Source organism: Festucalex cinctus, chromosome 8, assembly GCF_051991245.1.
Source record: "Festucalex cinctus isolate MCC-2025b chromosome 8, RoL_Fcin_1.0, whole genome shotgun sequence".
Taxonomy (NCBI): Eukaryota; Metazoa; Chordata; class Actinopteri; order Syngnathiformes; family Syngnathidae; genus Festucalex; species Festucalex cinctus.
Window position 1 is genome coordinate 25,418,202 of NC_135418.1, and position 27,992 is coordinate 25,446,193.

General features: G+C 43.2%; 2 protein-coding genes across 4 annotated transcripts in view; one reads left to right on the forward strand and one right to left on the reverse strand.

Moving 5' to 3' along the window:
* ora1 (olfactory receptor class A related 1) overlaps nt 1-27,992 on the reverse strand; it is a 192,906-nt gene that overhangs the window by 33,616 nt on the left and 131,298 nt on the right. For all 3 annotated transcript variants that reach the window (XR_013284734.1, XM_077530524.1, XM_077530526.1), the window contains 2 exons: nt 8,566-8,602; nt 8,250-8,284 (listed from right to left, as the gene is read on the reverse strand). The gene's annotated coding sequence lies outside the window, so the exon portion shown is untranslated. The remainder of the gene's footprint in view (nt 1-8,249; nt 8,285-8,565; nt 8,603-27,992) is intronic.
* LOC144024318 (plexin-A2-like) overlaps nt 673-27,992 on the forward strand; it is a 121,669-nt gene continuing 94,349 nt past the window's right edge. The window contains exons 1-2 of the mRNA XM_077530519.1: nt 673-848; nt 25,103-26,437. Of these exons, the coding sequence (XP_077386645.1) occupies nt 25,214-26,437 (1,224 nt within the window). The 5' untranslated portion in view covers nt 673-848; nt 25,103-25,213. The remainder of the gene's footprint in view (nt 849-25,102; nt 26,438-27,992) is intronic.

Below are 27,992 nucleotides of genomic sequence, written 5' to 3' on the forward strand. Positions count from 1 at the left end.
CAGCTGCTGGGATTTGAACCCAGAACCTCAGAACTGTGCAGCAGCTCTACTAACAACTCACATGATTCTTAACAGCACATTTAATTGTCCATCAATCATTGTGTGTTTTAAATCAAGCATTAACAAGCACATTTCGTTATAGATGATGTTGCAAGGTTAACATTCCGGTCACATCGTGACTGGAGGTGACTCCAGTGTGCAGTTACACAATTCGCCCTACAGATGGCAGTGTTTCAAAGCAATCTCAGTTGTGGAGAGGCAGCAACGCTTGTGGTAAATTATTAAATATTAAAACCTTGTATGAAATATAGAAAATAATACAATACAGCCAAGGTATAAAAAAAAAAACTGACTAAAATAAGCATTAGATCATCATTACAAGGATGAATTTTGTGTCTGTAATGAAGTGTCCAAAAATCACTATCACGTTTTTACACCGACAAAAGCTACTCGTGCTAAATCAAACCTTGCGCCCCCCCCCACACACACACACATGCGTACACCTAAAAATGCATTGCAACGCCAGAGGATGACGCCACGGGGGGCGGGCGCGCTACGTGAGGCGCACACGAACTGAAGCGAGCGTGCGCGCGCGGAGAGAGAGAGAGAGAGAGAGAGAGAGAGAGAGAGAGGAGGGGGATTAAATGTTGGCTACGGGGGAAAGCTGATCAATGCCACAGCTCGGCGCGAGGGTCACCGGATGGAAGAGAGGATGCACGCCGCTTTCACGCGTAAAAGAGGCTGCCACGCGTAAAAGCCACGAAGCGTCTCCACGCGTGCACACGCACGCACGCACGCACGCTGACCTGACCGGACGTCCTCATGCGTGAGCCTCGTCATCTTTCAAGGTGAGTGCTCGCTTGTATTAAGTCCAATCAAAATGTAAGAAGTTTGTTGTGGATTGTGAGCCGATTGGTGCTTCAGATTTTGTGTCCCCCTCCTCTAAATGTGCATTGATTAATCACCACTGTGCATTGTAGACGCACTGGGAGTACTGGGATGGAGAGCAAAAGCTGCACATGTATGCACACACAATACAGTAGCAGCGTACAGTGCCAAGTTCCACAATGATGACCGGTGCACATCCGTGTCATGTCGTGTCCATTTCGAAGGGATTTGCACCCCCTCTTAAAAACTCTTCCCTCCTCCCGCATGCACGTGATGGCTCTCCTGGGTTGACCTTATCTGGACCGGCCAGTTGGAGCGGGCTTCTATTTTTCTTGCTCTTCTTCTTTTTCTTCTTCCCGGACCCCTCCAGAGGGGCTCGAGCCTCTGCTGGAGGGGAGGCGAGCGTATTTGGAGCCAAGTCGTCAGCCTCAGCCGCAAAGGCAGCAGCAGCAGCAGCCTGCACTTTTATCAGTCGCCGGCTAATTTTAGAATTCAAATGAGTGGAAATGTGAATGGGAGCTGAAGTTGGATTTGGGATGAGCGCTGTTCATCTGAGGGGGTTTTAGGCTGGATTTACGATGCAGGTCCCCAATGCACTGTAGGATTGAACGCCTATAGGAGATTTTGTTGAGTCTATTTCCTTGTACATTTCAAGTGACACATAATCAATACTTACTGCTTATACAATGGGGGGAAACACATGAAACAACCTGCACAAGCACAGATCACATCTGATATTGGTCCACATTTGGGACCGATTTGGATGAATTTTGACTGAATTTTTGCATCAAAAAGTCACAATTTGAAAAGAATGAGGTACCGTATTTTCCGCACTATAAGGCGCACCTTCAATGAATGACATATTTTCAAACTTTTTCCATATATAAGGCGCTACAGTAGAGGCTGGAGTTACGTTATGCATCCATTAGATGGTGCTGCGCTAAAGGGAATGTCAACAAAACAGTCAGATAGGTCAGTCAAACTTGATTAATAGATTACAAACCAGCTTTCTGACAACTCCATTCGCTCCCAAAATGAATAAACAGCTGTTTTATTATTTTCTCTGAGCTTAAGTGTTAGTATTAGCTAGCGATCCAAGATGGCGGGCTCTTCTGCTCACGCGCGTCACCGATCGTGCAGGGTCACCGATAGCGTCTTGACAGCGAGACCTGTTGCGGCTCAATATTGATCCATATATAAGGCGCACTGGATTATAAGGCGCATGGTCAGCTTTTGAAAAAATTGAAGGCTTTTAGGTGCGCCTTATAGTGCGGAAAATACAGTAATTATAACAAGACGAAAGTGGTCATTTTTGTGAGAAGAAAAAAAAATCGGAATATAATCTAAAATAATTATGTTGTCAAGGAAGAAGTCACACCTTTGACATACGTGCGATCATATACCGATTGATCGGTATCGGGGTCTATTTTCTTAAATTTGGAAGATGGTGATTGGCTGATTCCTTTAAAATAAAACCGATCTTTTCTACTGATCTCATCTCTCTTGGCAGGGGTCAGAAAAAGTCAGCCACTGTCCTCTTCTGTCGTAAGATGACTAAAATACGTTTTTCATTTTTAATCTGAGAGAATGTGCAGTTATAAATCGGGTTCGGCCGGTCAGACTTTTTAACGATCAGCCAGAAAATTGTTATCGGTGCAGAAACTTGTACAGTTTCTATGCCCATTTGGAAGATGCCTGATTCTGATCTGAAGATTTTATGCAAGTTTTTTTTTTCTCTTTCTGCTATGACACATATCAGTTGTGCCACTTGAGAGTGAATCTTGCATCACTTGAAGCAGGCAAGAGTAAATCCAGCTAACACAGCTAAGTAACTCTACAGCCAGGAATACAATACATGATGATTTCTCATCCGTTTGCACCATTAGTACTAAATAGAAGTGGAAATCACCCATCAGTTTGCAAAGAATGCTTTCAAAAGACAGTAACTGACCTTGCATATAAATGTGCAGCACATCCAATGAAGACTAGAACGCACACTCAGTCCAACGAAGCATAAAAAACAGCTTCTGTTGGATTGCTTATTGATCTCTTTTTTTTTTTTTTTTTTCTCTTTTGAGTTATTCCTTCTCCTACAGTATATTTTAGTGACTCCGCACATTACTTTGTCCTGTTTACCCCGGAGGGGATGCTAGACGGTTTGTGTTGGGGTCCTTGAGGACATCTGTCTGTGCTATAGCTGGTGAAAGAAACAAAACCAATATTTGAAACACCAGATTAGTGGCACTGATGCAGGAGTCATTCAAATACAAGGAGGTGGGGTGGGGGTAGGAGGTCGGGGGGGGGCGGCGATGTGGGTCAGCGGCACAGGCGAGTGCTTTCGTGCATCAGGCGAATTAGTGTATGTAACACAATTACGTGGTGTGTGAGTGCACAACGGCAGCTACTACTACTATACTCATACTCGGAGACCCCCGCCTGCTACTAGCCCCCCCCCCCAGAGCATCCACACCTCCCCCCAAACTGTGAGCCCGTCGCCCACCGAGAGGCTGATTAAACACGACCGTTAGGAGGCTCCAGCCAGGAGGAGGAGGAAGAGTGTTGGCGTATTAGCGTAACATTAGCTACGCCTGCCTAATTTCATAGCACACACTACAGGAGATTGACCTGTTCACAAAAGTGGGTTTATGGTAGTGGGATGATGTTTTCTTTAACAGACACGACTGGACCATTTTTCATTCTGGGGCGGGGGGAAAAAAAATGGGTGCCAGACTGACACTTGAGTTGGTCAAATTTTGGAGAGAAAGGATGCTGACAATAGGCAGGGCAAGACCTTCTATAGTGGTCAATTAACATCTCAACTGATTTTTAAAATGTGAGCCACCCCAAACATAAAAGGAAACAACACCCTCACAGCACACCACAGACAATAATATCTAGGGATGGGCGAGTACCGATACCAGGTATCGGTATCGGGCCGATACCAGCCTTTTTTTCAAGTACTCGAGTACTCGTGATGCAGACGATTACAAGCGACCGATGGCAGAGGGGGAAGACGTTAAGTGAGTCCTCCTTGCCTGTAAGTGGCGCTAGCTTGCAGCAGTTTGTCACCAAAACTTCACCGGTTTGGAAATACTTTAAAATTGTGAATCTTAAACTAAAAGAGCATTTTTGTCTTTTATTTTGAGCGTTAAGACTATTGACGAGTGACTGTGCTGTTTTTTTTTTTTTTTTGTCAAAATTCAAGGAAATATATTTGTTTAAAAATATCTTTTCGTGATTTATTTTATTTGTCAAAATATACTACTGGTATTGGCAGTTGGTATCGGTATCGGCGAGTACTGAGGGTCTGAGTATCGGTATCGGTCTGAAAAAAAGTGGTATCGAACATCCCTAATAATATCACTAGCCGCAATCGCGAGTCTCCTCCAACAAAATGATGCTTGTGGTTATAGGTGGGAATCTTGGGGCACCTCACGATTCGATTGCGATTACGATTCAGAGGCTACGATTCGATTATAAAACGATTATTGATTTCCCCCCAGGCAGCAGAAAAAAAACAATGTATTTTGGTGCTTTTAATGTTTCGTACATTAGTTACAAAAATAGTACAAAAGTCCTCTCAGGCCTAAATAAACTACTATTTCAGTATCAAGTTAACAGTTCAAAACAGTAAATAAAATACTCAAGTCCTCATTCTGTAACAACAGCTTTTAAGTATATTCAGTCTTCAACAGAATAAAACATAGCATTGAGCAAAAATATATTATTTTTATCCACTCAAAAGTGCACTGAGATATAAATGAAAGACAATGTGAACTACTACTTCAATACAAATGCCTAAAAAAAAAAAAAGTGCTTTCCTGCTTTTTAAGTTGTGTAAAGATGAACATGTAAACATTAAAGTTTCTCAGAGGTACAAAAAAAAAAACCTCAAGTGCTTTTCTGCTTTTTAACTTGTGTAAACATGAACGTGTAAACATTAAAGGGATCGTTCGGCTTTTTTAACATGAATCTCAATTTGATCCTCACCTCCCGTGTGTGCGATCAGCACTGACTTCTTTCTGACAGCGTTCGGTGACACGCGTTCATGTTCGACGTTGGACGAGAGGAAAATAGTCCAGCAAGCTGGCTGGGGTCTCGGAAATAAAGCGTTTTTCTTCTAAAAAAAACTATTTGTTTTCAAAAGCGTGATACATTTCCACCACAATACTCTTTTCTGAATAAAGTCAGACGCCATTACCGCCAGCCACTACTTTTCTGTTCGTTCGTTCGTTCGTTCGTATCACTGCGCGGCGCCCTGTAGAACGCTAACCGACGCACTGCAGCCAGCTAGCTGATACTTCCGCCTGAAGTTGTTTGCCTTTTCGGAGCAGGTCTGATCTGACGAAGAGGTGGGTTGGTCAGCTCAGCCATGCTTGTTGTTGTTTTGAATGTCGAGGCGTGAGTTGTGGATGTGTACTCTCGGTCCGTCCCATTAAGCGTCCCGAAGACCGCGCGCGCTACTGCGTTTCAGTTCCGCGTACTTTTCGCTCCGGTTCACTTTTAGTTTCGGTTCCCTTGGCATATTTATATAATCGGAATTTGGACTTTTGTGAATCGTTCTCGATTGTTCCACGGCCGAATCGTGAATAATCTAAGAATCGGAAATTTTGCACACCTCTACTTGTGGTAGTACCATAACTGACCCGCCGGAGGCAGCAGTGAGCCACAAGCCATCCAAACTACAGGACAATACAAAGAGGAAGAAAGAGTAGCGACAATGCCAGTGATGCGCAACTGGTGGCCCCTTGATTCAAGAAATAATCTTCAAATTGATTATTTACAAAAAATAAGTTTTAAAATATTCTAATTTTCTAAAATTATTATTATTATTATTATTTTTTTATTTTTTATTTTTTTTTACAAACCCAAGAAATATACACTATGTTTAATAATATACCTTTAATATACGTTTCCACTAAGTATTAGCAGAAATGGGGGGCGTGAGATCCTGGGAAAAAACATGAAAAATCCAAAATATGGAAGAAAGAAAATAATGAAAAAAATAATAATAATAATTTTGCGTACATACACGTATTTTGTCCATATTTAAAATATGCATTTGTCAATACATCTGGTTAGGAAGTGTATGGTCCTATGTGGCCTCCTCCCCGAAAAATTGTTGCCTATCCCAATCTAAATACCGAACTATTGTGTGTTTGACATTTTTGATTTATAGCCCCAACTGTATTTCCAAGCAGATCATTGATGAAGAACATCCCACACCACAAGATAAGCGCTCACAATAATCTTGACATCTGATAATCAGGCCTGAGATGACTGAGATCAGAAGAAGGGATGCTCAAATTTGCCCCAATATTGTATGTAGATCACGTGCACATTTTGTTTAGTAATTCCAAATCATACTTGTATCAAATTACTTGATTAACTTATTCGATAATCAGTAGAAAATCAACCTTACAAAATATTCAATAGCGGCACCCCTAAGATGAATACATCTCTGACTGTCAATAAAATGAATATTTAGTATTGTAAAGGCAACGTTTTTCTATGATTAGTGACAAGTGGATGTTGATTTCCGGACTGGAGGGAGGCCACGCTTGCAGACAGACACGAGTGTAGAAAGGAGGGGGGAAAAAAATCAAATGTTGACAGTGACTGGAGGCAACGAGAAGAAGGAGAGAAAAACTTGCGGCTCACCTGCCAGATGGCCGCTCAGCATGCAGCCAGCAGTTCACTCTGGCCAAACATCATCGCCAAACACACAATCCAGATTGTCGCATATTGTTCAGACAAACAGCGCCGGAACTTTAGCCGGAAAACAAGCAACAAATAATAATTTATACAAAAAAAAAACAACAAAAACAACAAGAAAGCACAATAACCTGGCTAATTCCTGGAGTGTCTCCTCTGGGCGTTTGGGATGGTAGCACACTTCAGAAATCCTTTCTTCTGCTTTAAAAAAAAAGATTTCACAACTTGCCGAGAGTTCATCCCTCGGCGAACGTTTCAACTTCATACGATGCGACGAGCAAAAAGCGAATAGCAGATGCTCAACATTCAAACACAAGTCTTTAATTAAAAAGTGATGTTTTTTTTGGGATATTAAAGACACACAGATATTGGTGATGGGGAACTTTTCAGAGCTTTTCATTGAGCTGTATGGAAAAATTAACGAAAGCAATCTGTCCTTTAGACGACTTATTTGAATCGACTGGCACAGAAGCGCCGTTGGATGATTACATCATAACAATAATAATCATGACAACACCGTCTTGCGCTTCCCACTGTCCCGTGTGGCCACTGAGACGTTGACACCTGCTGACTGACATACTGCGGCCACTTTGAATCAGCCGCTGAGGAGTTCTCGTGAGAATTTGTCTATTTCCCGGAAAAGTCATTTTAATAATTGAACTGAACATGAACATAATCAAGCAGACTCAGTTCACCAGTTTGGCCATGTGCTTTTTAAATAATCTGCAGAGGAATCATGTACAACAAAACAAAAAAAAACAAAAAAACTTTTTTTTTTTTTTTTTTTAAATTGGACACTGACCCCATATACTGACTTAGACTTGATTTTATTAATCCCTTTGGGATGGCTCCCTCTGGGAAATTTACATGTCCAACAGCAATAAGAACAGATAAAAAAATAAAAAAATAATTAAATCAATCAATAAATAAGGTTATTACACCAGAGATTGAATTAATACTACTACGAATAATAATAAAAATAACATAAAAATTCAATCAATCAATAAATAAGGTTATTACATAAGAGATTGAATTAATAATAATAATAATAATAATAATAATAATAATAATAATAATAATAATAATAATAATGCAATAATAAAAAATGAAAATTCAATCAATCAATAAATAAGGTTATTACATCAGAGATTGAATTAATAATAATAATAATAATAATAATAATAATAATAATAATAATAATAATAATAATAATAATAATAATAATAATAAAAAAATAAAAAATAATAATTCAATCCATCAATAAATAAGGTTATTACACCGGAGATTGAATTAAATAAATTAAAGTACAGTAAAGTGCCATATTTGTGAAGTGAAGTTCACGCTACACCCTGGGCAAACATGGATTTCGTTACCATGGCAACCAGGAAGTGGAGATATGGGGATTGTGCAGCAAGGTGACCGTCACAAAATGTAGGGGAAAAAAAGTGAATGGCCGTAAAGAAAATGAAAGCATTTTCATTTGTGGATGCAGCACTTCACACACTACGACCTGTGCATTGGTGCACGGACACATCACCAAACGTAAATACGCCCCGACAACCTCATTCAGCAATCAAGTACCTGCTGCTTATCAGATGCTAACACCGATCTGCGCACGCAAGTGAACTCAATGCAGCTCTGCTTACCTTTTGACGTTGCCATGACAGTAGGTGCATCTCACCTGTAAGGGATCAGAGTGTTTCTGCATTAGAGTGTTTTAGACAGTGTAGTCTGGACATTGCTTGAAAGTGACTCTGAATCTTCACCCACCCTAGTTGACCATATCAAGGGTAGAGATTTTCATTTTCCATCTTATTTTGTGTTTTTTTATTATGTAAATGAGCCAAATGAAGACGTCACTATTGGTTAAAACTCAAAGACTCGCTCACAAGACACATTTTCAGCAACAGGAAGATGAAAGATTCACTTGGTTATTTAATTTCACACTTGTTTCACGCTTACCTTCATTCTTGTGACGCCGTGCTGCACTGCACGAGGTCTAGAAGAGAGCAGAAAAAAGGTTTTGGTTTCATAAAGAGAGTTCCAAACTTTCAACTTTGGGAAATGTTAATGCACCTTAAAATCAATGAAATGTTCAAAAGACAGCCGTGTCACCAGCAAAACACAAATGACCTGATGAATGAGCCTAGTTTCTTTCATTGTCTTCACATGATTGCAATTAAAAGATGTCCAAATCACTAAAAGGCAGTGTTCTATGAAGTGAAACAGATCTTTGTCCAGGAACATGACAACTATGCAACATCACCATTTAGCTAGCGGGCACTCCACTTAGCAGTACATTGTATTTGGTTGAAATAAATATGTTGTTAGTGGATCAATGCGACCACAAGGCATCATGCGACGGGAAAGTCTCTTCTGGAAAACGTTTCAGCGTAATCTAAAAATAAGCATGCAGGGACAGTAGTCGCCAGTGTTACTTTGCAAAAAAACGGTAGCCTAGTGGTTAGCATGTCTGATTCACAGAAGAGAGGTTTTGGGTTCGAATCTTGGTTGACATGTTTAACGTTATCTTATTTTGAAATGACTTGGTCAGAACCATCAAAAAGCCCAAAACGGGCCACAACCGTTAGGCATTATTGTGACCCGTTTTGGGCTTTTTGATGGTTCTGACCAAGTCATTTCAAAATAAGATAACGCCCCAGCATTCTTGGTTCCAACTCTAATTATAATTAGTGTTGTTCCGATACCGATACTGGTATCGGCAGAGGTGCCGATACTGAATTAGAACAGTGGTATCGGTATCGGTGACTACTCACAAGCAACATGCCGATACCATTAATTCCATCGCTAATATAGGATTTTGGATGCAGCATCTTGTGTCTTGCTGGTGCACGACATTCACTGGTATGTGACATGTTCACTGCATGCCGATCTAAGATATCCTATTGGCCCTTGAAGGCTCTGAACCAATGGCAGGACATCTTTTTCATGTTGAGGAAAAAAAACCTTAAGTATCGGTATGGTGTCGGTATCGGCCGATACTGCAAAGCTGGGTATCGGTATCGGTATCGGGAGCCAAAAAACAGTATCGGAAAAACACTAATTATAATAATTTAGAACTCTCAAAAATTAACTTATGCTTTTAGTATTTAAACTGTTTATATGGGTATAATTCAACTTCGTACCATTGATCCGATTTTTACCCGTTTTCAAATGTTTGCCTTTCAGTTCAATACTGTCTTCAGCTCTTTAGATAAGTCCAGCCTCAACGCGCAGATCAATGAGGGTGTCTTTATAACGTTATCTTAATACATTCAGTCTCAGCCGAAAATCAATGGCGCACATTCATATATGCAAATCATCAAAGATTACAGAGAGGTCCCTGACAGCTGACCACGGGAGATAGTCGCTTTCCTCATTAGTGGCCAATCTGGTCCGGTCCCATAAGACCGGAGCACTCACACATTGGTGACCAAAACCAGATGGGATTTGTTTCATAGATGCTTGAAGTCGAACTTTTCAAGAGATTCCATCAAATGTCGCAATTTTTCGTCATTGGTTGCCCGACAAGACTGTCCTTGAGCATCTTCGACTTCACATTTCCGAGCACTCCAGAGACTTAAGAGAGGGAGATGCGAGTTCGGGAGTGGAATTAGGGACAATCCGGGTTGGGCTGAAAAGACCAGAGCGACTGTCGGGGGAGATAATCCGGGTTGAAGCGTATATTTGCACAGCCTTCGGATGAGTGGCCGCCGCGATGGCGTTTGCCGTGCGGATTAAATGTTAAAAATGGCTTGGGAACGGCAGACGCTCAGCGGGAAAGCGAGTGGGCTCACTATTTGGCAAGCAGGAGCTCGCCATCGCTCTTCTTATGTCATAACATGGCTTGATAATATCATTCATTAGCAACATACAGTACTGTAATACTTTCAGTGTTGTTGGGGGACATACAATGATCAGTATCAAAGGCAAAGTTTTGTGATGCTATCTGTGTTGTTTGTATCTTGATAATAGCATTGTTGGGAACACCAGAATCCTTGGCAAAGTATTTTGATTTTGTCTGTATTATTGTCCAAATGCCACGATACTATTTGTGTCGTTAGTATGTCAGTAATATGGTTGGGAACACAATCAGTATGATTAGCAAAAGTAGCAAAGTAGCATTAGCACAGTCATTATCATAATACTGCCAGTGTCGTTTGTATTGCAATGATATCAATATTGTTAGGAATATAATGTGATACTACAAGTATCTTTGGCTACGTATTGTGATACCATCAACATTGTTAGCATCATAACATCATTTTAATTGGAAATGCAATATGAGGCTATCAGTATCGTGGCAAAGTGTCACGCCACTATCACTATCATGGGGGAGCGTATCGTGATAATCAGTATTGTAAACAAGATGATATTTTATCAGTATTGCGATAGTATCAGGATCATCTGGAAATAATTGTGATGCTATCAGTATCCTTGGCAGGCAATTGTAATACTGCATTGTTAGCAAAGTATCACTAAATTGTTGGAATGTATCCAAAACCATAAATGATACTAATTTCTTTCTGGTTTCTACTATTACTATTTCTGCACTTCCTCGCTCTCGCTCCTCTGCCTGAAAGCGTCTCATAGTGATTCGTCAGCAGCCGAGTTAACAGCTGTTCCTTTTGCAACTTGATTTCTTTGATCGCGACGACTCGTGCCAGCCATTTCCAACCTTGGCATCATCGGCTGCGCTGAGCCATACGGGCCAAAAAAGGGGTGGCGAAAGCGAGGACGCAGACAGGAGCTTCCTCAGAATAAGGCCTTTTGATTTTGCTCGCGCGCGGCGGCGCGGGTTTTTATGGATTTATGGACATATGCGCGTGGCGGCTTCGCCGGGGATGCGCAACAGCGCCGAGTTTGATTATTTTTCCTCGCTGGGGTGCAGTCGCTGCCAAACGTAATGGATTTCCCCCCCGGCAGGTCCCAATGATTTATGCATGCAAAGGCAACGCGGCCCAGCGAGCTCGTAACCGAATCAGTCTGGGTGGAAATGTATCGTTGTTCGACACGAGAGCAGACTGTCAACTCAGACAAAAAAAAAAAAAAGATGAGGGAATCTCAAAGCTGCAGCCTGAGTAGCGACTTACCTTAATAAAAAATGGCAATTAAGGAATTGTATGAGTACAAAAGACTGCTGCTGCCGAGCTCATCTTCAGACTGGAGAGCGAGATCACATTTCAGATCATTTTCGGTTTAAAATGCGGTTTCATTCCTTAGCAGCAACGTAACACGAGTTTGCACATCGGTTGAACATAACGTGGTCTTTGGTTTTATTCGGGCCTGAGCTGTGACCCCTGTGAGGTCCCTATTGTTTTTGTTATTATTTTTCTTCGTAAAGTATGGTAATTTTGAGGCACTCAATATGAACGCGAACCCATCAAACTGCACACACATGGGGCACTGCGAAAATTTGATATTTTTAAAAATATTTTTGAGTTTCCGTTCATGAGTACAAAAAAAATAAAGGACTGTAGCGCCCCCTATGGGGGGGGTTCTTTTTTTGGCCCTTGTCCTGCTCCTTTCGACCTACGGCTACAAAAATTGGGTAGCAAATGCAGGACACAACGATTTTGGTAGCCATGCGCTAAAATGACCGGGAAGTGAGCTATGAGGATTCGAAGGTGCAATTTTGGCCCATTTTTTTGCACATTTACAGGGATCACACTTCTGCCTCCTCATCATAGACGGTTAGCCCGAATGACTTCTCGAACTTGGGCTGTACCATCTCAACAGCTGGGACATCAGGGGGAAAAAAAAAAACATCATATTTTTTAAGTACTATATAATGGGGGCGGGACATCAAATTTAGCATTCCCAGGTATACGAAACTAACCTGGAACTAGCCACATTGATCTTGAGCTTCACTCAAGCGAGTTCTCCGCAATATCCATCTGGTACCTCTCCACAATCCACAATAGTTTGGTCGGGAAAGGCGGGACATTCTGTACAATAATTTGAGCTGATTGGACGATGTGTCATTGTACATTTGTCGATGTTAGGTTTGTTTGTTAGCTCCGGTGGTGCCACTGGCTTCCTGGTTTCGTCACAGTTGTATATCCCGCCCCCCAAACACAATGTCACTCTGTGATTGGCGGAAATCAACGGAGAGGTACAAGATGTATTTTCCGGGGTTTGTGAACTCACATCTTCCGTGAGAATTCATCTTGCGCCAGCAAGGTTAATACGAAACACCTACTTATTTATTTTTTTTACTTCCTTTATGCTGTCTGCTTGTTCTTGCCACAGCCCGTTTATGAGTACCAGGTGCCATAAAAAAAAAATGTTTGGATGCACCCTGTGACTGACTGGCGACCAGCGCACGGTGTAGTCTGCGTTTCGCCAGCTGTCAGCTCACCCGCGACCGTAATGAGGATAAGCTTTATAGAAAAAAACGATGGCTGGAAGAATCTCAAAGCCAGAACCTGAGCCCAAGCGCTACAATGGCTAATAGCGAGTTACGTCACAACAAAAGACTTCTGCTGTCATGCTCATCTTCAGGCTGAAGTTCACATTTCAAACCCTCGTTGTGGAGCTATTCCCCTGCAGCAGCGTTGTCCGCATATCCCTTTGTAGCGGGGACTCCACGGCTCCCGCCTTTCGCTCGTGCACTTCAGAAACATGAAAGATGAGGCGTGCGCGGGGCAGCTGATGCAGCAGGTGATGCATCACCGCGCGACCACAATCCTTGTCCTTCTCCTTACTGAATTATAGAAGAGCCTGGTTGGGCTTTTCGTCACACAACCGGAGGTCACTTTGACTTTCCATCCTGTCGCTCATCGTCTACTATGCAACGCGGGCGAGAGAAGCCCGCTTGAGGTCACCATTAACCGGGGGAGGACCGACAATGAGATTTATGGACGAGCGGAGACACAGCCCGGGAAAGCGAGACGGGAGGAAAAACAGCCACGCGTGGCTAAATCCGACTGTGGCAGCCGTGCCCTTCATCTGGCCGCCTTTTCCTAACAGCAATTTCAGATACAGTCCTGTATCTGCATGTATAATGCATGCGGGCGCAGATAATGGCATGCGATGCTGGGGGGTAGGAGGCGGGGTTTTACCGCCTGTGTTGTGGCGATGTGTCGGAATTGTCCCCCCGTGTCACATTTGCCTCCGCCCGGCCCCCTTCGAGCGTCCTCCGCTTATTAGGAGGCGAGCGCGTTGCTGTGACATAGTGCCATTTTAGCGCTCCCGCCAGACATCCGCTGCTGCTCGAGCGTTGAGATTAGTGGCGAGGGCCTGGGGGAGCCCTGGAGCTCACACGCAGTCCGCGCTGACCAATAAAAAGCCGCCGGTGGGGGACCGAAAAGGCAATCACGGTTTTTATTTGTCGGAGAAGGGGAAAGAAGAAAACAAGATCCCTGCGGAACATCCAGGCTGCAAAGCTATAAGCCAATGAATGACGTTACATCCGATTGCATTTTTTCGTCATTAATCTGTTGATGTTGAGCGTGAATATGAGGTTTGGATGCAAATGATGCGCAGATACAAACAACATAGAACATTATTACTATGAATTTGACGAAAGCCAAATATACGCATAACAATCCGCTGGCTGAATTGTAATCATTGCCCTCCCTTTTCATTCAAAGCCCATTCAAAGTCCACTGGGAAAAAAAAGAAAAAAAAAAAAAGAAAAAAAAAGAAAAACAGCTCAAGGTCAAGGTCATGTAGTTAAAAATCAAATACAGTACAACTAATCTGCACGAAGTGTTGGATTGGATTAAAAAAAGAAAAACATTTTATTTTTTAGAACATTAAATTAAGTGATTCTTGTATGTACCACTAGAGGGAGCCAGTGGTACTTTATCGTGAACGGTCTGCGGCGGGTGTCACACAAACTGACATGCCGGCTAAATTTGAACCCGTTTTCCCTCCTTCCCATCTAAGTCAGCAAAGATCTGATTATCAAAAAAGATCATCATGTGGTGTGGGGGTTGTTAAGAGTGACTTTCCTGCCACAGTTTTGCTGGATTGACCATGCAACGTAAATGCTAAACCTCTTTACCACGTGGGAATGTCTACAATTGTTGGATTTAGGAATTTCAGAGCCATCCATGACAGGTTAAAGAAAGATCATAACCTGTTTTTTTCTAATTATTTTTATTATTAAGTGGTCTAAGCCTCCCCGCGACCCTTGTGAGGAATAAGCGGTCAAGAAAATGGATGGATGGATGGAGGGTCTAAGCCTCAGAATTAATTGAATATCCCTTTCCACATTTCACTTTCAACACATTCAACAATGATTAAAAAAAAACTGTATATGTAACAACGTATTTGAATTTAAAATGTATAGAAAGGACTGCATGTATCATGTTGATCAAGTCATTTGATTCCTAGTCTACTGCTGATTGATGAATTGCATCAAGAGAACCCTTTGTGGTCATTAATGTGTTTTTTTTCCCCTCAATAGGCACTTAAAGCTTCCTTCTTCATCTCCTGTACTGCCTTTTGAATACATCTTCAGAGTGAGATTTTTGTAGGAATCCATTGCGCAATTCAGAACCTTGAACGCACGTATGATATTTATAAATCGGAAGTCAAGTCCAAAATTTTCTTTACAATAATTTGCTCTATGTAGCACTAAACATGGTATTCTGTTTAATATTGCATTTTTGGAATATGAATTTCGCAAATTTCCCACCATTTTTTATCCATCTCAGAGGCGGCCATTTTTCCTTAGCCCTGAGAAACTGCGATGTAATTTTCAGTCAACAGTAAGATGGCAAAATGGCCGCCTCTTAGATGGATAAAAAATATTTCACAAAAAAAAAATATTCCACAAACATAATATTAATCTGAATGCTGTTTTAGACTATATGGGGGGCACATATATTCTTGAAAGGATTTTTTTTTTTAAAATCTTTACTTCCTGTTTCATGGCAAAAAATCCTAAATGTATTCCAACTGCGATATTACGGTCATCGAATTTTTGGAAAAGTTGGTAAAGCTAGCAACAAAACAAACTGCTAAATTTATTTGGCTATCTACTTGTTGCTAGGGATAATTCTTGGTGCCTAAAAAAACATTTGCATATACCAGCCATGCCCACTAGGCCGTTTGATTGACAAACTAGTGGCTGACGGCACAGGGACAAGAACAAGGCGTACAGACAGACTCACACGACAGGACAGGAATTAATGAGGATTAAGAGACGCGTCTTTTCATACGCTGTTAATTTCACAATTGAATCACCGCTCTGTATTAAATATAAATTTAACACCCCGCTGCCCTCAATGCAGGCTGAATGCTGATATAATGAACATGAACCACAGGTCAAATGTCATGAATTTCATTGTGTGGCAACAGTGCATATATCCGGTGGGGGTGTCTGCAGAGTGAGCGTTCATCACATGATGTCCTCTGAGGCTTGTGTGTGTGCGTGTGCGCGCGCCCTGGGCTGCCGCCATGACGACACAGCGCCGTGGACTTCTCCTCACAAAAACGCTGCTTTTCCGAATAAACGCGCCTCTCTCGCCGTGATCCGACATGACATTCGCTCCAAAAGTCAGTGCTAATAAAGACGCAGTTTCCGCGCCCTAATTCTCCCGACGTGGGCCCGGGAAGGTACCAGCCCGTGCGTTTTTGTTGTTGTTTTTTTTCCACTACGCCCGCCTCGACCACGTTTGACCTACTTCTGTCTCCGCAACACTGTAAACAGATCCACTAATTGCCTTCATTTATTCATTTGGAAGTCAAGTTGTGTTGCGGCTGGCGGCCTCCCAGCTCGTTCATGTGTAACATGTTCAACCGCTACGCACCCGCGCACGCACGCACGCACTACCACCATCACGCGTGGATGTACAGCAAAACCTGGACAGGAATAACCCATCATGCAGGCCATACTGTAAGCTCGAGTGCTGTAAGACCCATTTAAACGCTTACATTTACACTTTTGGAGGCATACTTTGGATGGTTCAATATTTAAAAAAAAGTTTGCAGTTGTCTTCATAACACACATGACATGCTTTTATCAAAACACCCCAAGGATGAAAATGAGAAAAAAAACTTTAGACACACTACATCTTGGCTGGCTAAAATTAGCCCATTTGATAGGGCAGCCCTGAGAGCAGCTATGCCAAAGCTGTCGAAAACAAAAATATTGCGCTGACAGCATGTTGTAACTGAACTTGGCATAACATCACTATGCAATCCAATGAAAAGCAATTGAATACAGTATTTGTTTTAAAAAAGTACCGTATTTTCCGCACTATAAGGCGCAACTTCAATGTATGACATATTTTACAAACTTTTTCCTTATATAAGGCGCACCGCACTATAAGGCGCACCTCATTATAAGGTGCACCTACAATGAATGACATATTTTAAAACTTTTTCCAAATATAAGGCGCTACAGTAGAGGTTGGGGTTACGTTATGCATCCATTAGATGGTGCTGCGCTAAAGGGAATGTCAACAAAACAGTCAGATAGGTCAGTCAAACTTTATTAATAGATTACAAACCAGCTTTCTGACCACTCCATTCACTCCCAAAATGAATAAACAGCTGTTTTAATATTTTCTCTGAGGTAAAGTATTAGTATTAGCTAGCGATCCAAGATGGCGGGATATTCTGCGTATGCGCGTCACCGATCATGCAGGGTCACCGATAGCGTCTTGACAGCGAGACCTGTTGTGGCTCAATATTGATCTATATATAAGGCGCACTGGATTATAAGGCGCATGGTCAGCTTTTCAAAAAAATTGAAGGCTTTTAGGTGTGCCTTATAGTCGTGAAAATACGGTACTTTATTTAAAGGTTACTATACAAAAACCTCACAATTACCTGTTATCGATACTCACCCATTCCCCCAAAAAAATATGTCTAATATTGTATTTTGATGCTAGATTTTGTTGGAGTCATATTATATAATATAGGGGTTACCTTCTTTCTGTTTTTCGGGGGGATGAGTGGAATATACACCTAAATATACATAAACATACCACCTAAAATGTTTTTTGCCACTTGCCCGAAAATCCACTTCCAAAAGGCTGATATGGGACTAAACATAAAAATCTTCTTTGCAAAGATATGTTATATGTACTAGTAGATTTGCCCAATACTGCCCCCTGCTGCCAACTGAAATTGACATCATAACTGCCCTCGGGCTCGAACCTGTGAGGGACGCGCGTGTGTTTTTGCACAATGGTGCCTCGACAAGATAGTGTTTCAGGCCGTGCAGTTTGGCAGTTGCTTGAAAGTGGCTCTGGATCTTCACCCTGCCTAGCTGGGAGAAGTATGCGTGCCGCATTGTCTTGATGGATGCCCACACTGGGCCCTGCAGAAGACTCTCACTTGCCTAATCAATTCAAATAGTTTTGCTACTGGTCGTCATGGTAACAAAATCCTTATTTCCTTTGCTCACTTTTGCTCACTTGCATGAGACAAACAGCTTACATTTTTTTTTCTCTTAAGAAATCAAATCCTACAATTCTTGATCCTTGTAACTAAATTGTGAAAAATGTGCATATTATGTTGCCTTTAAAAACACATTACAATGCGCAACTCCGCTCAAGATTGTGTTGAAAAGATCACAGCGGCTCGATTAATGTTAGCGTTCTTCACCTGCTGGTTAATAAAATCTAATCATGACTTATGAGTCTCTGCCTTGCGCGCTTCTCTGTGGGAGAGAAGCGAGAAGTGAGAGGATAACTTGGCGCGCAGCGAGACCTTTCATCGGTGGCCCATCTTGAGAAGTTAAAAACAAGCACTGCTGCGAGGGAAAAGTGGCCGTTTTGTGCCCGGCGGCCTTGTAATCATGAGGCCAGAAGTTGTTGTGACGGTTGTAGTCCGCTCGCTTTTCCGCCCCCGTGGTCTTATGTTGTTATTGCTTGGCGCGGCCTCATAAATCCAGGCCATGCGGAACAGCAGTGACAAAGAAATAAAAAAAAAAGAAAAAAAAAAAGTTATTTTATCACCTCTGACGCCTCTGACAATGACTCCCATTGTTGACTAAGTGTGAGGTCTGAGCTGTAGCTAGTTCTGACCTTTTGGAAAAACAACCATGCAGTCTGCTCGCTGTGCTCACCATCTCACACAAATATGTTCGACTTGGTGTCCATTTAACTTATTGTTAGACCTGTATGACAGTTAAAAAAAAAAAAGAATACATATATGCTTGCATGTGGAGTTAACACGGCTTTTAAACAGATTATTATATTTGCTAAAAGTAAACCGCTTCCAGAATAGAAGTTAACAGAAAGGTTTTTGCTCCGGGGCGCCCTCTGTGGTCGTCAAGTGCAATGCATGTGCCACTTCGGTGATTACTATATATATAAGGAGAGTTACTCAGAAGCTAATGCTACATATGACTGCTAACTTATCACCATTTTATTTAGTTTATTTAATTAACTTGTCTGCGATTGGCTGGCAACCAGTTCTGGGTGTACCCCGCCTACTGCCCAATGCCAGCTGAGATAGGCTCCAGCACCCCCCGCGACCCTTGTGAGGAATAAGCGGTCAAGAAAATGGATGAATGGATGGATAATTAGCTCGTCTGATCATTTTAGTGAGTCTGAAAGCTGTTAGCATCTACCAGTGCTAACATTTAACTTTCAAGCTATTATTGAATGGCACCGTAAATATGTTATGTTACTTTCAATCCTAAAGGGGAAGTCAATCCACATTTTCTTTACAATAATATATTGTATGCGCCCTCACTAGTCTAAAGATGACATTCTGGTTAATATCGCATTTGTGGAATATGAATTACGCAGCAAAACCTAGCCGTTTTTATCTATTTCGGGGGGCGGCCATTTTGTCATTTACTGTCGACTCAGGTAATGGTCGTTATTTCAACTCTGAAGCAACTATAATTCAACATTTTATTATCATTTTCCTGCACAGGAAAGTTTCTATTAGCACCTGATGATATTTGTTAGCATAAATGCAAACACAGGAAGTTGCCAGGCTAGTCCCAGACAGGACACCAATGAGGCGCTGGTGGGGATGTAGAAGATATGGTTACAGTGGTGGCTGGGGGAACATCAGGTCTTGATTTGTTGTCAGATAAGGAAGAGTTGGAGAAGTCACTAAATAAAGTGACAAAGTGGCTAAGTTGAAAACAACGATTAGCTGCTCACTTTATTGCATCGCCGTAGTTCTCGTCGTCATGTTCACAAAAGCCGTCCTCGACAGAACACCATTGAAACTGCGTTGTTAAAATCTCTGCCTCAGAGCTTCATAGGGCTCATTTTTTCCCACACAGACTGTACTCGCACCACTGTCGTGTAGAAATAAAATGGCATGATCGCGGGGGCTCCAACCTTAATAAAAGCACAGACAATCACATCACAATCGTCGTGAGCAAAGTGATACACATGGACAAGCAATCATCCCCTCTGAACATTTCAGATCATCTCCGATGGCAGATGGGTCAAGCAAACGAACCCAAAGGACCCCTTCTGTTCGATGAATGATGCCCAATACGGCATCACAGAAGTCCGGACAGCAGTCCACTGCGCTGAAATCCGAGAGGACGCATTTGGCGAAGCTGATCTCCATCCAGGTCGAGGGGGTTGGGTTTGTAGACGAGGCCCCGCTCTTCCTCCCCTCCCACCGCCCGGAGGCCTCGTCGAGGCGCGTTCTTGTGTCAACCGTCTGGGCCGGAGCGTGTCTGAGTGGCGAGGCGGCGTATTCGGGCGGGGATGTGAAGGGCGTCTCTGTAATCCAGAGTAAACAGCGAGCGGCATGACTGCACGCTTCAGACGTGACCGGAGCCGGCCGAGGAGGAATGGATGAAACGACCGCGGCGCCGCTCGTCACCACCAGCGCTTCCCATTTTATCTGGGTTTTCTTTCTCCTCTGCTGTTTACTAATGCTCAGAGGGATCGAATCGCAGGAGCTCAACATCAAGTTAACTTCTAAGGGGGTCGTAGTTGCTGCTACATGTTGTTTAAGGCCACTTCCAAACTGGCTTCGCACACATCATTATTATTATTATTGGGTCTGATTTTACATCTCTGGAGCACCAACCTTTTTTGGTTTGACAATCTGATGAGATGATTACAAACATTGTAACAAAACTTCACTGTCTGGCATACAATAAGTCATCTGCAAAAGTCCCTAACTTCAGGAAAGACAAAATGCTTATTCAAGCATACTTTATGAGACTTATTTTATTGCAAATGTCATTGAGTGGCCCAGCCAGAGCTCAGACGTGAATGAATGTGAATGAACATCTCTGAAGAGTTCCATAAACATCTGTGTGCTGACTCTCCTCGGCCATTAAAGCGCGGATTGAATTTTCATTTTTGAAGGCAGCACTTCATCACCAAATTCGCCAAATAACATTTGAGAATTCCAGCACGTTCAAGAATTTCTTGTTTCCAAAGTTTCTACAGGGGGCACTTGGTTTTTAACCATCCATTTCCATTTCTACTATTCCGAAGAACTTACTGATAGGCATATTTTCGTAACAGATACTTGACTTTGTTTAATTTCACATTTATTTGATGAGTGGGCAGACACTGATACCCAACTACCCACATACTGTGTACGCTATTTGACACACCTCATACTTATGGGTTAAATACGTACAGTAGTCAAGTTCATATATATCTTGCTCATTATCATCACTTATAAGGTATAATTGGAATAGTTGTTGTCATGACTGGGTCATGCCAGGGTTAAGTTTGGGTCATGCAAGGGTTATGTTTGGGTCATGACTGTGAGGTCAAGTTTCTGTTTTAAACTGATGTAACCAGCATCTAGTTTCAACTGGTCTTAACCTATGTGACGTCAGGAACTATGTGATGTCAAGAGTCTTTAATCCCTTTATCTGGTCAACAGGCAATCAGATCATTCCATGTCAGTCCTGTTACCCACATGTCTAGCCACAACTAATCAGATCGATTCACTGTCTATATAAGCTGTCTGAGAAATTTGTGTGTTTGTCGGATTATTACCTCGGTTCCTCTGTGCATCTCCACAGCCCAAGGGGGCTTGGCGTCTCGTGATTGTCGATGCATTCTCATTGTTTCTCGTCTAGTCAAGTTTGTTCTACGCCTCTCGATGTTATGCGAATAAAGAGTTAAAATCTTATTTGTGTCTGCGCTTTTGGGATCAAACCTCAGAACGAAACAGTTGTATAGGTTAACACTTTCCCATGACTTCCTCGTGATGTGGTTAGCAACAATGCTGTGTCACATAATAGTCGGATTTGCCTCTAGCAACATTCTCACTTTTCTAAATGCCTTTTTCGTAGTCAGATTCCGATTTTATGCAAACAAGCGCCTCCTCTTGAAAAGCAAAATCTGGTGACCGTTGTTGAAGGAATGCTGCTTTAATAAAACACCCCAAGTAAAGTCAAGTCATCTTTATTTATATAAGGCTACAAAGACTTACATAGTTGTACTCATGCCACAGGCCATATTAGGACAAAACGCTACTGATCCCTTGAGAAAGTGAAAGAAATAAAAGGTAACATTGTTGAAATCAAAGTGTGACGATGTCAACAAAGAAGCTGATTCAGAGGATCATCTGCTAGCGAAAGCCTTTGATTTTGATACTGTTAACATTTTACCCCTGACAAATGAAGTCAAATGATTTGCTTCATGATAAAGGTTGTTTGTCCAAGTGGGATATTTTTTTTTCTAATCATCATTAAAGTGGCTATTTGTCACAAGCATGCTTATTCTCCATGAGCGAGCCAGGTCATTTCCACGAAAAGGACACACTGGTCTTGTATGAATGTAACGTAAAAAAAAAAAAAAAATAGAACTTACAGATAGTCAGCCTTCGGTGGCCAATTACTGGCAATTTGGCGGCGAGCCTGCCAAAAAACGAGCGAAGCGGGTGCAGACTTTAGAGTGACCGCGGGGGCAAGCGTGGTGGCGACAGATGGACGGGAGGTGCCGTCGTGCTTCTGGAGGGAGCCCAGCCAGCTCAGTGTCAGTCCATCCGCTAAGTTCCTGGCTGGCGCTCAACTCGGCGGGACGTCCCGTTTGACGGCCAACACACCGCGCGGCGGCGTGACCTCCCCGCACACTCTCACGTTTTCCTGACGTGACTGTCATCGTTTAACCTTCTACTTAAACTAACAAGTATCCTTTGGAAAATGCAAAAAAAAAAAATAATAAGATGGTCAGAAGAGTCACCTCACTGAGAACTATTGATCTTGACTAAGTCTGGATTACGGTTGTGAGGTTTAGCGTTTTAATTTCTCAACTCTAAACTTCTGGACTCAAAGTAACCCCGAGGGAAATAGCAAAACCGATGTCACATCTGGGTTATTTATACCAAGTGGATTGGGTTGAGGACTTAACCCAAGATGTTGGGTCAAGATTTTGAGCCAACAAGGGATAAAAACTACCCATACTGATGAGTTCAAGCAACTTCAGTACACAACCCTCCAAAATGGCGACCAGCCTCAGCTTTTCAACAAGCCCAAATCCACTCTTCAACCCAATTTGCTGGGACAAAATAATTAACCCAACCTTGGGTAAAAGAAGCACAATCCTATGTCAGCCTATGTCACTACTCATTTTCAAGGAAAAGTTGTTGGAGTCAAATCTCTACATGTTAATGTTCAGTCCACCTGTCAAAAAAAAAATTCCTGCTAGTGCTCATTACTACATCCACTGTGGGGTGTGCAAGCATTACCATGACAACTAGGACCAGACCAGGTGGTCACTTGTTGATCTCAGTCTAAAAACAAGCAAATTCCAAACTGCAAAGTGCACATGAGCCTCCATAAAGCAGGTACAACGGTGCCTGGGGACACTGATCCAACTTTTTCAAGATATGAGCCATCGTTCCGCTGATTTTTGGCTTTGACTTGCGAGCCAAAACGAGACATATGAGCACTGTATGGTGGTTGTGAACTCCACTCAACTCACTTCACAGTGAGCAGCAGTTTGGCAGATGGTGAACAATTCAAAGAAAAGAAAAAAAAAAAAGTCTTCAAGCTGCGGCTTTAAAACAACCTCAGTGCTTTGTTATCGATAAATCTGGTTAGCTTAAATGCTAACAAACCATGCAAAATGCCATGAACAGGCTAACGGATGAAGTGACCTTGAACACAACAAATATTTGAACAATCTAGGCAAACAATACATTTTGCAAAGAACAATGACTATTACTGAATATTATGTTTGAAAAGATAGTAAATTTTGATTTCTTGTCAGGGTTCGTTCAAGGTCACGAAACGTTATCTAAATGTTTGCCAGACGTTGGACTAATGTTTCAATGGTTTTTCTTGCTACAAGAACATTTTAAATAGAATCTAATTTTCATGTTTTTACGTATAACGTTGAGAGAACGTTGCGAATTTGAGCATTCGTTACGTTCGCAAACAGTCACAAATGTTCGCCCCTCAGTGTGATATGGTCTAAGGAGTGACCGTCTCCATGTACATGAGTTGTGTCTACTGACCCCAGGTGGCCAAGCCGCTAACACAAGAAGGAGCAGCAGCGATGACTTGTGATCCAAGTTGCTCGAGGTCATGGAAGGCGATCACAACGGGTTTTCTTTGGTCAGCAAAATCACGACTTTCCACCAATTTTCTCAGCAATGGCTTGGCGAGGATGACACAAATGGGGGGAAAAATGGGGGTTTCCACCTTTAGGCGCCCGCTGATGCATGATGACGCCCCGACAGATTTAGGATGATGGCACGTTCGCAAATTTACGGTCTGGCCTCCCGGGTAGGCACTTTTATCACCTCGCTTTAATAGACTTTGGTGTGGCAGCTGTGAATGCAAAGCCACTTTATCCGCAATGCCCGTCTGCGCCGTCACTCCACATTCATCTTTGTTTGGAGGTGAAAACCTGTTTGAAAGCAAATTAATTCATTTCGCTGCAGACACAGCCAGGCACAAGTAGGCTTCACGATAAGAAAATGTGAGCACATCATTCACTGCCACGTGCCCGACTCATCCGGGCTCATCCCGCCTTTGAGGGGCATTGTTTGCCAGCACCCCCAGGAGATATCCACATAAAATATGCTAATGAAATTAAAAAGGGAAGTGCCAGGGTTGATGCTGCCTGGCTAGGAATCTCTAATGACTCCCTGCCATCCCTGGAAAGAGGCTGATTAATTTGGGGAATGTCGGCTGCAGTGGAGAGTGATTAATTCCTCCTGGATTCCGCCATTTAAGTGAACATGACAGGGTGGCGGGGAGAGAAGAGTCAGCCCCAAACACGGACACATGATGAATACATTTGGGTCGCTTTAATAAGCAACCAAAAGAGTCAGCAGGCGCAGCTACATTGTGTGACTGCTTTGTTGGAGTAATAGGCAGGGGTTAGTTCTCCTGAAAGGGGTGGCACATTTAATAAGCTCCCCAGTTGACGGTGGGGGGAACATGAAACTCTTGTAAATACGATGAGACACTTAGAACAAATGAGTGCTTGTTTCTTTGATGCATCATGAGTCTGATAAAGCACAAGCAGACGGGAAAGCAAGCACAAGTGCGGATGATAACCTAAGTGCACTTAAAACGAGGTGGGACTTTTAATGAGTTGATAAAAAGAATTTCTCGCCTCTTCTCTTTCAGAGGAATGTGAAGTTTCCTGGAGAAGGACGACGAGTTCTCTGGCTTTCACCTCGCTGACACGCAGTCCTCAGAGGTTCGTCGGAGCGCCGTCTTTTCGGGAGCCCCGCGGGGATGGGAACGTGCTTGCATGAAAGATGGACCAACGGCCGCTTCACTAAACTTCACGGCCATCTGAAGGTCATGTCACGGTTCGTGGCCCTCGGGCTACTGACGCTGATCCTCGTGAGTCCAAGGACAGCTGCCGGACAGACTGCGAACGTCTTCCAGTCGGAGCGACGAGAGTGGTCGCTGAACCACCTCGCCGTGCATCAGTCCACGGGGGCCCTCTACATCGGCGCCGTCAACCGGATATACGAGCTGTCGGCCAACCTCACACTTCTGGTGTCCCACGCCACGGGGCCCGAGTACGACAACAAAGCTTGCTACCCTCCTCTGATCGTGCAGCCCTGTTCGGAGCCCCTCGCCTCCACGGACAACGTCAACAAGCTGCTGCTCATCGACTACTCGCACAACCGCCTCCTGGCGTGCGGCAGCCTCTACCAGGGCGTCTGCAAGCTCATGAGGCTTGACGACTTGTTCATCCTTGGGGAGCCCACTCATAAGAAAGAGCACTACCTGTCCAGCGACACACAGACGGGGACCATGTACGGGGTGGTGGTGCCCTCGCTGGCTCAGGATGCCACGTTGTACATCGGCACCGCGGTTGGAGGGAAGCAGGACTACTTCCCGACCATCTCCAGCCGCAAGCTGCCTCGTGACCCGGAATCGTCCGCCATGCTCGACTACGAGCTTCACACCGACTTCGTCTCGTCGCTCATCAAAATCCCCTCCGACACGCTGGCTCTCGTTCCACATTTCGACATCTATTACATCTACGGCTTCGATAGCGGTCATTTTGTCTACTTCATGACCGTCCAGCCGGAGACACCGGAGAACGGGATGCCATCCGGCGGCTCCCCTGGCGACTTCTTCTACACCTCCCGCATCATCCGCCTCTGCAAAGGCGACAAGAAGTTCCACTCGTACGTGTCGCTTCCCGTGGGCTGCGTCCACCGGGGCGAGGAGTACCGTCTGCTCCAGGACGCTTACCTGTCCAAGGCTGGCAGGGTCTTGGCCAAGACGCTTAACATCGGCCCCCAGGATGACGTGCTCTTTGCCGTGTTCTCCAAGGGCCAGAAGCAGTACCACGACCCATCCGATCATTCCGCATTGTGCGTTTTTACTATCCAGGACATCAACACGCGCATCAAGGAGAGGCTGCAGTCTTGCTACCAGGGCGAGGGACACTTGGAGCTGCACTGGCTGCTAGGGAAGGACGTGCAGTGCACCAAGGCGGTAGGTGGACTGATCCAGTCACTATCTAGATTAACAGTTAGAATTGGCAAATCCAGTGTAGAAAGTAAAAATGCTGCAATAGTTTCACTTTAACCACATGTCCTTATAATCCCAGGAACTTGTTAACTTGCCGGTGGAGTAGAGGGTTTTCCACTTTCTGTAAGTTTACAAAAATGCAAATGAACGGCATAATAGAGGGCCCAATTATCGGTATGTCTCGAGCAGGTTAGATATCTGTAATACAGGGGTGGCCAGATCTGGTCTGCAAAGTCCACTATCCTGCATGTTTTAGATGTTTTCCTTCTCTAACACACCTGATTCAAACGATCAGCTCTGCAGAAGCCTGATAATGAATCTGATCATTTCAAGATGCAGGATAGTGAGTGGCCCTCGAGGAGCGGACACCTTTCCTTTGTTGCGTTAAACAACAAAGGACCGTAAACCAACATGGCGGAGAACGGTACAGACAGAAATGCACTCTTTGATAAACCACGTTTGCTGAGTCCGATTCAGGATTCCAAGAGTGCAGAGGGCTTGGAGGAGATTCAGCCCACGGAGCTAATCACACTTGGCAAGAAGCTTTGATTTCATTCGAGGGGTTTGGCCACCAACGCCCACCTTCCTCTAATCCCCTTCCACTCCCTTCATCCCCGTCGCTCCACTCGTGTCCCTGTCAGCACCGCTCAAAACCTCTCGAGGATTCTTCATCTTGAAAAAAAAAAAAAGTGCCTTTCTCGCACATGTCCGTGACTACGCCTTCATAAAAGCCACAATTATGCATAATGAGGCTTTCAAAAGCAATGATGAAAACAATCATACCATTACCATGTCGCTTCCCAGCGTGCACTTTGATTCTACTATGCTATCAAGCAAATAGGATGTTATTCAAGTCAAAGCAGCTGAGTTGGGCTGTAAATACATAATAGCGCAATAATTAATCTTGCTGTGCCGTTAACCTAAGGGACTAAATAAAACACAATGGCCGGTCCTGACAACTTATCACCATCAACATCACACGCTTTTCTGTAAAAGAGCTACAATCAAATCTAATTGCATCCTTTGCTAATCATTTTTCTAAAAGCTGATATCAGATATTGTTTTCTTACCTGAGTAGAGTTTGTAAAACAAATGATTCTTTAGTCGGCAATCAAAGAAAAAAAGCTCATTACAAAGACAAATGCAGGCTTTTGAGCTTTTGAGGGTGTTGGAAGCCTCCTGAAGAAATTTTAATCTGGTGTGACCGAGGAGAAAATGCTTACGCAAGTTATGCAATTTTGATTTTACATTAGCACGTTAGCCTGCGAATATTTGCTGAGTATGGCCGAGCCGGATGGGGTCATTGCATTGCATTGAAAAAGTCTGATTAAAAAAAAGAACAAGTCAGTGGCAGCAGTAGTGTAACGTGCGTTGTCGGTTTAGTTTCGTCACAAGCCCGTGGTTGGGCTTTTGGAGCCTTTTGGCCCATTTTACTTTGTACTTACAAGATTACTTTTGGCCCAATAATGCACAAAGCCGGAAGTCAAACAACAACAAGACCTCACCATACCGCCACCAT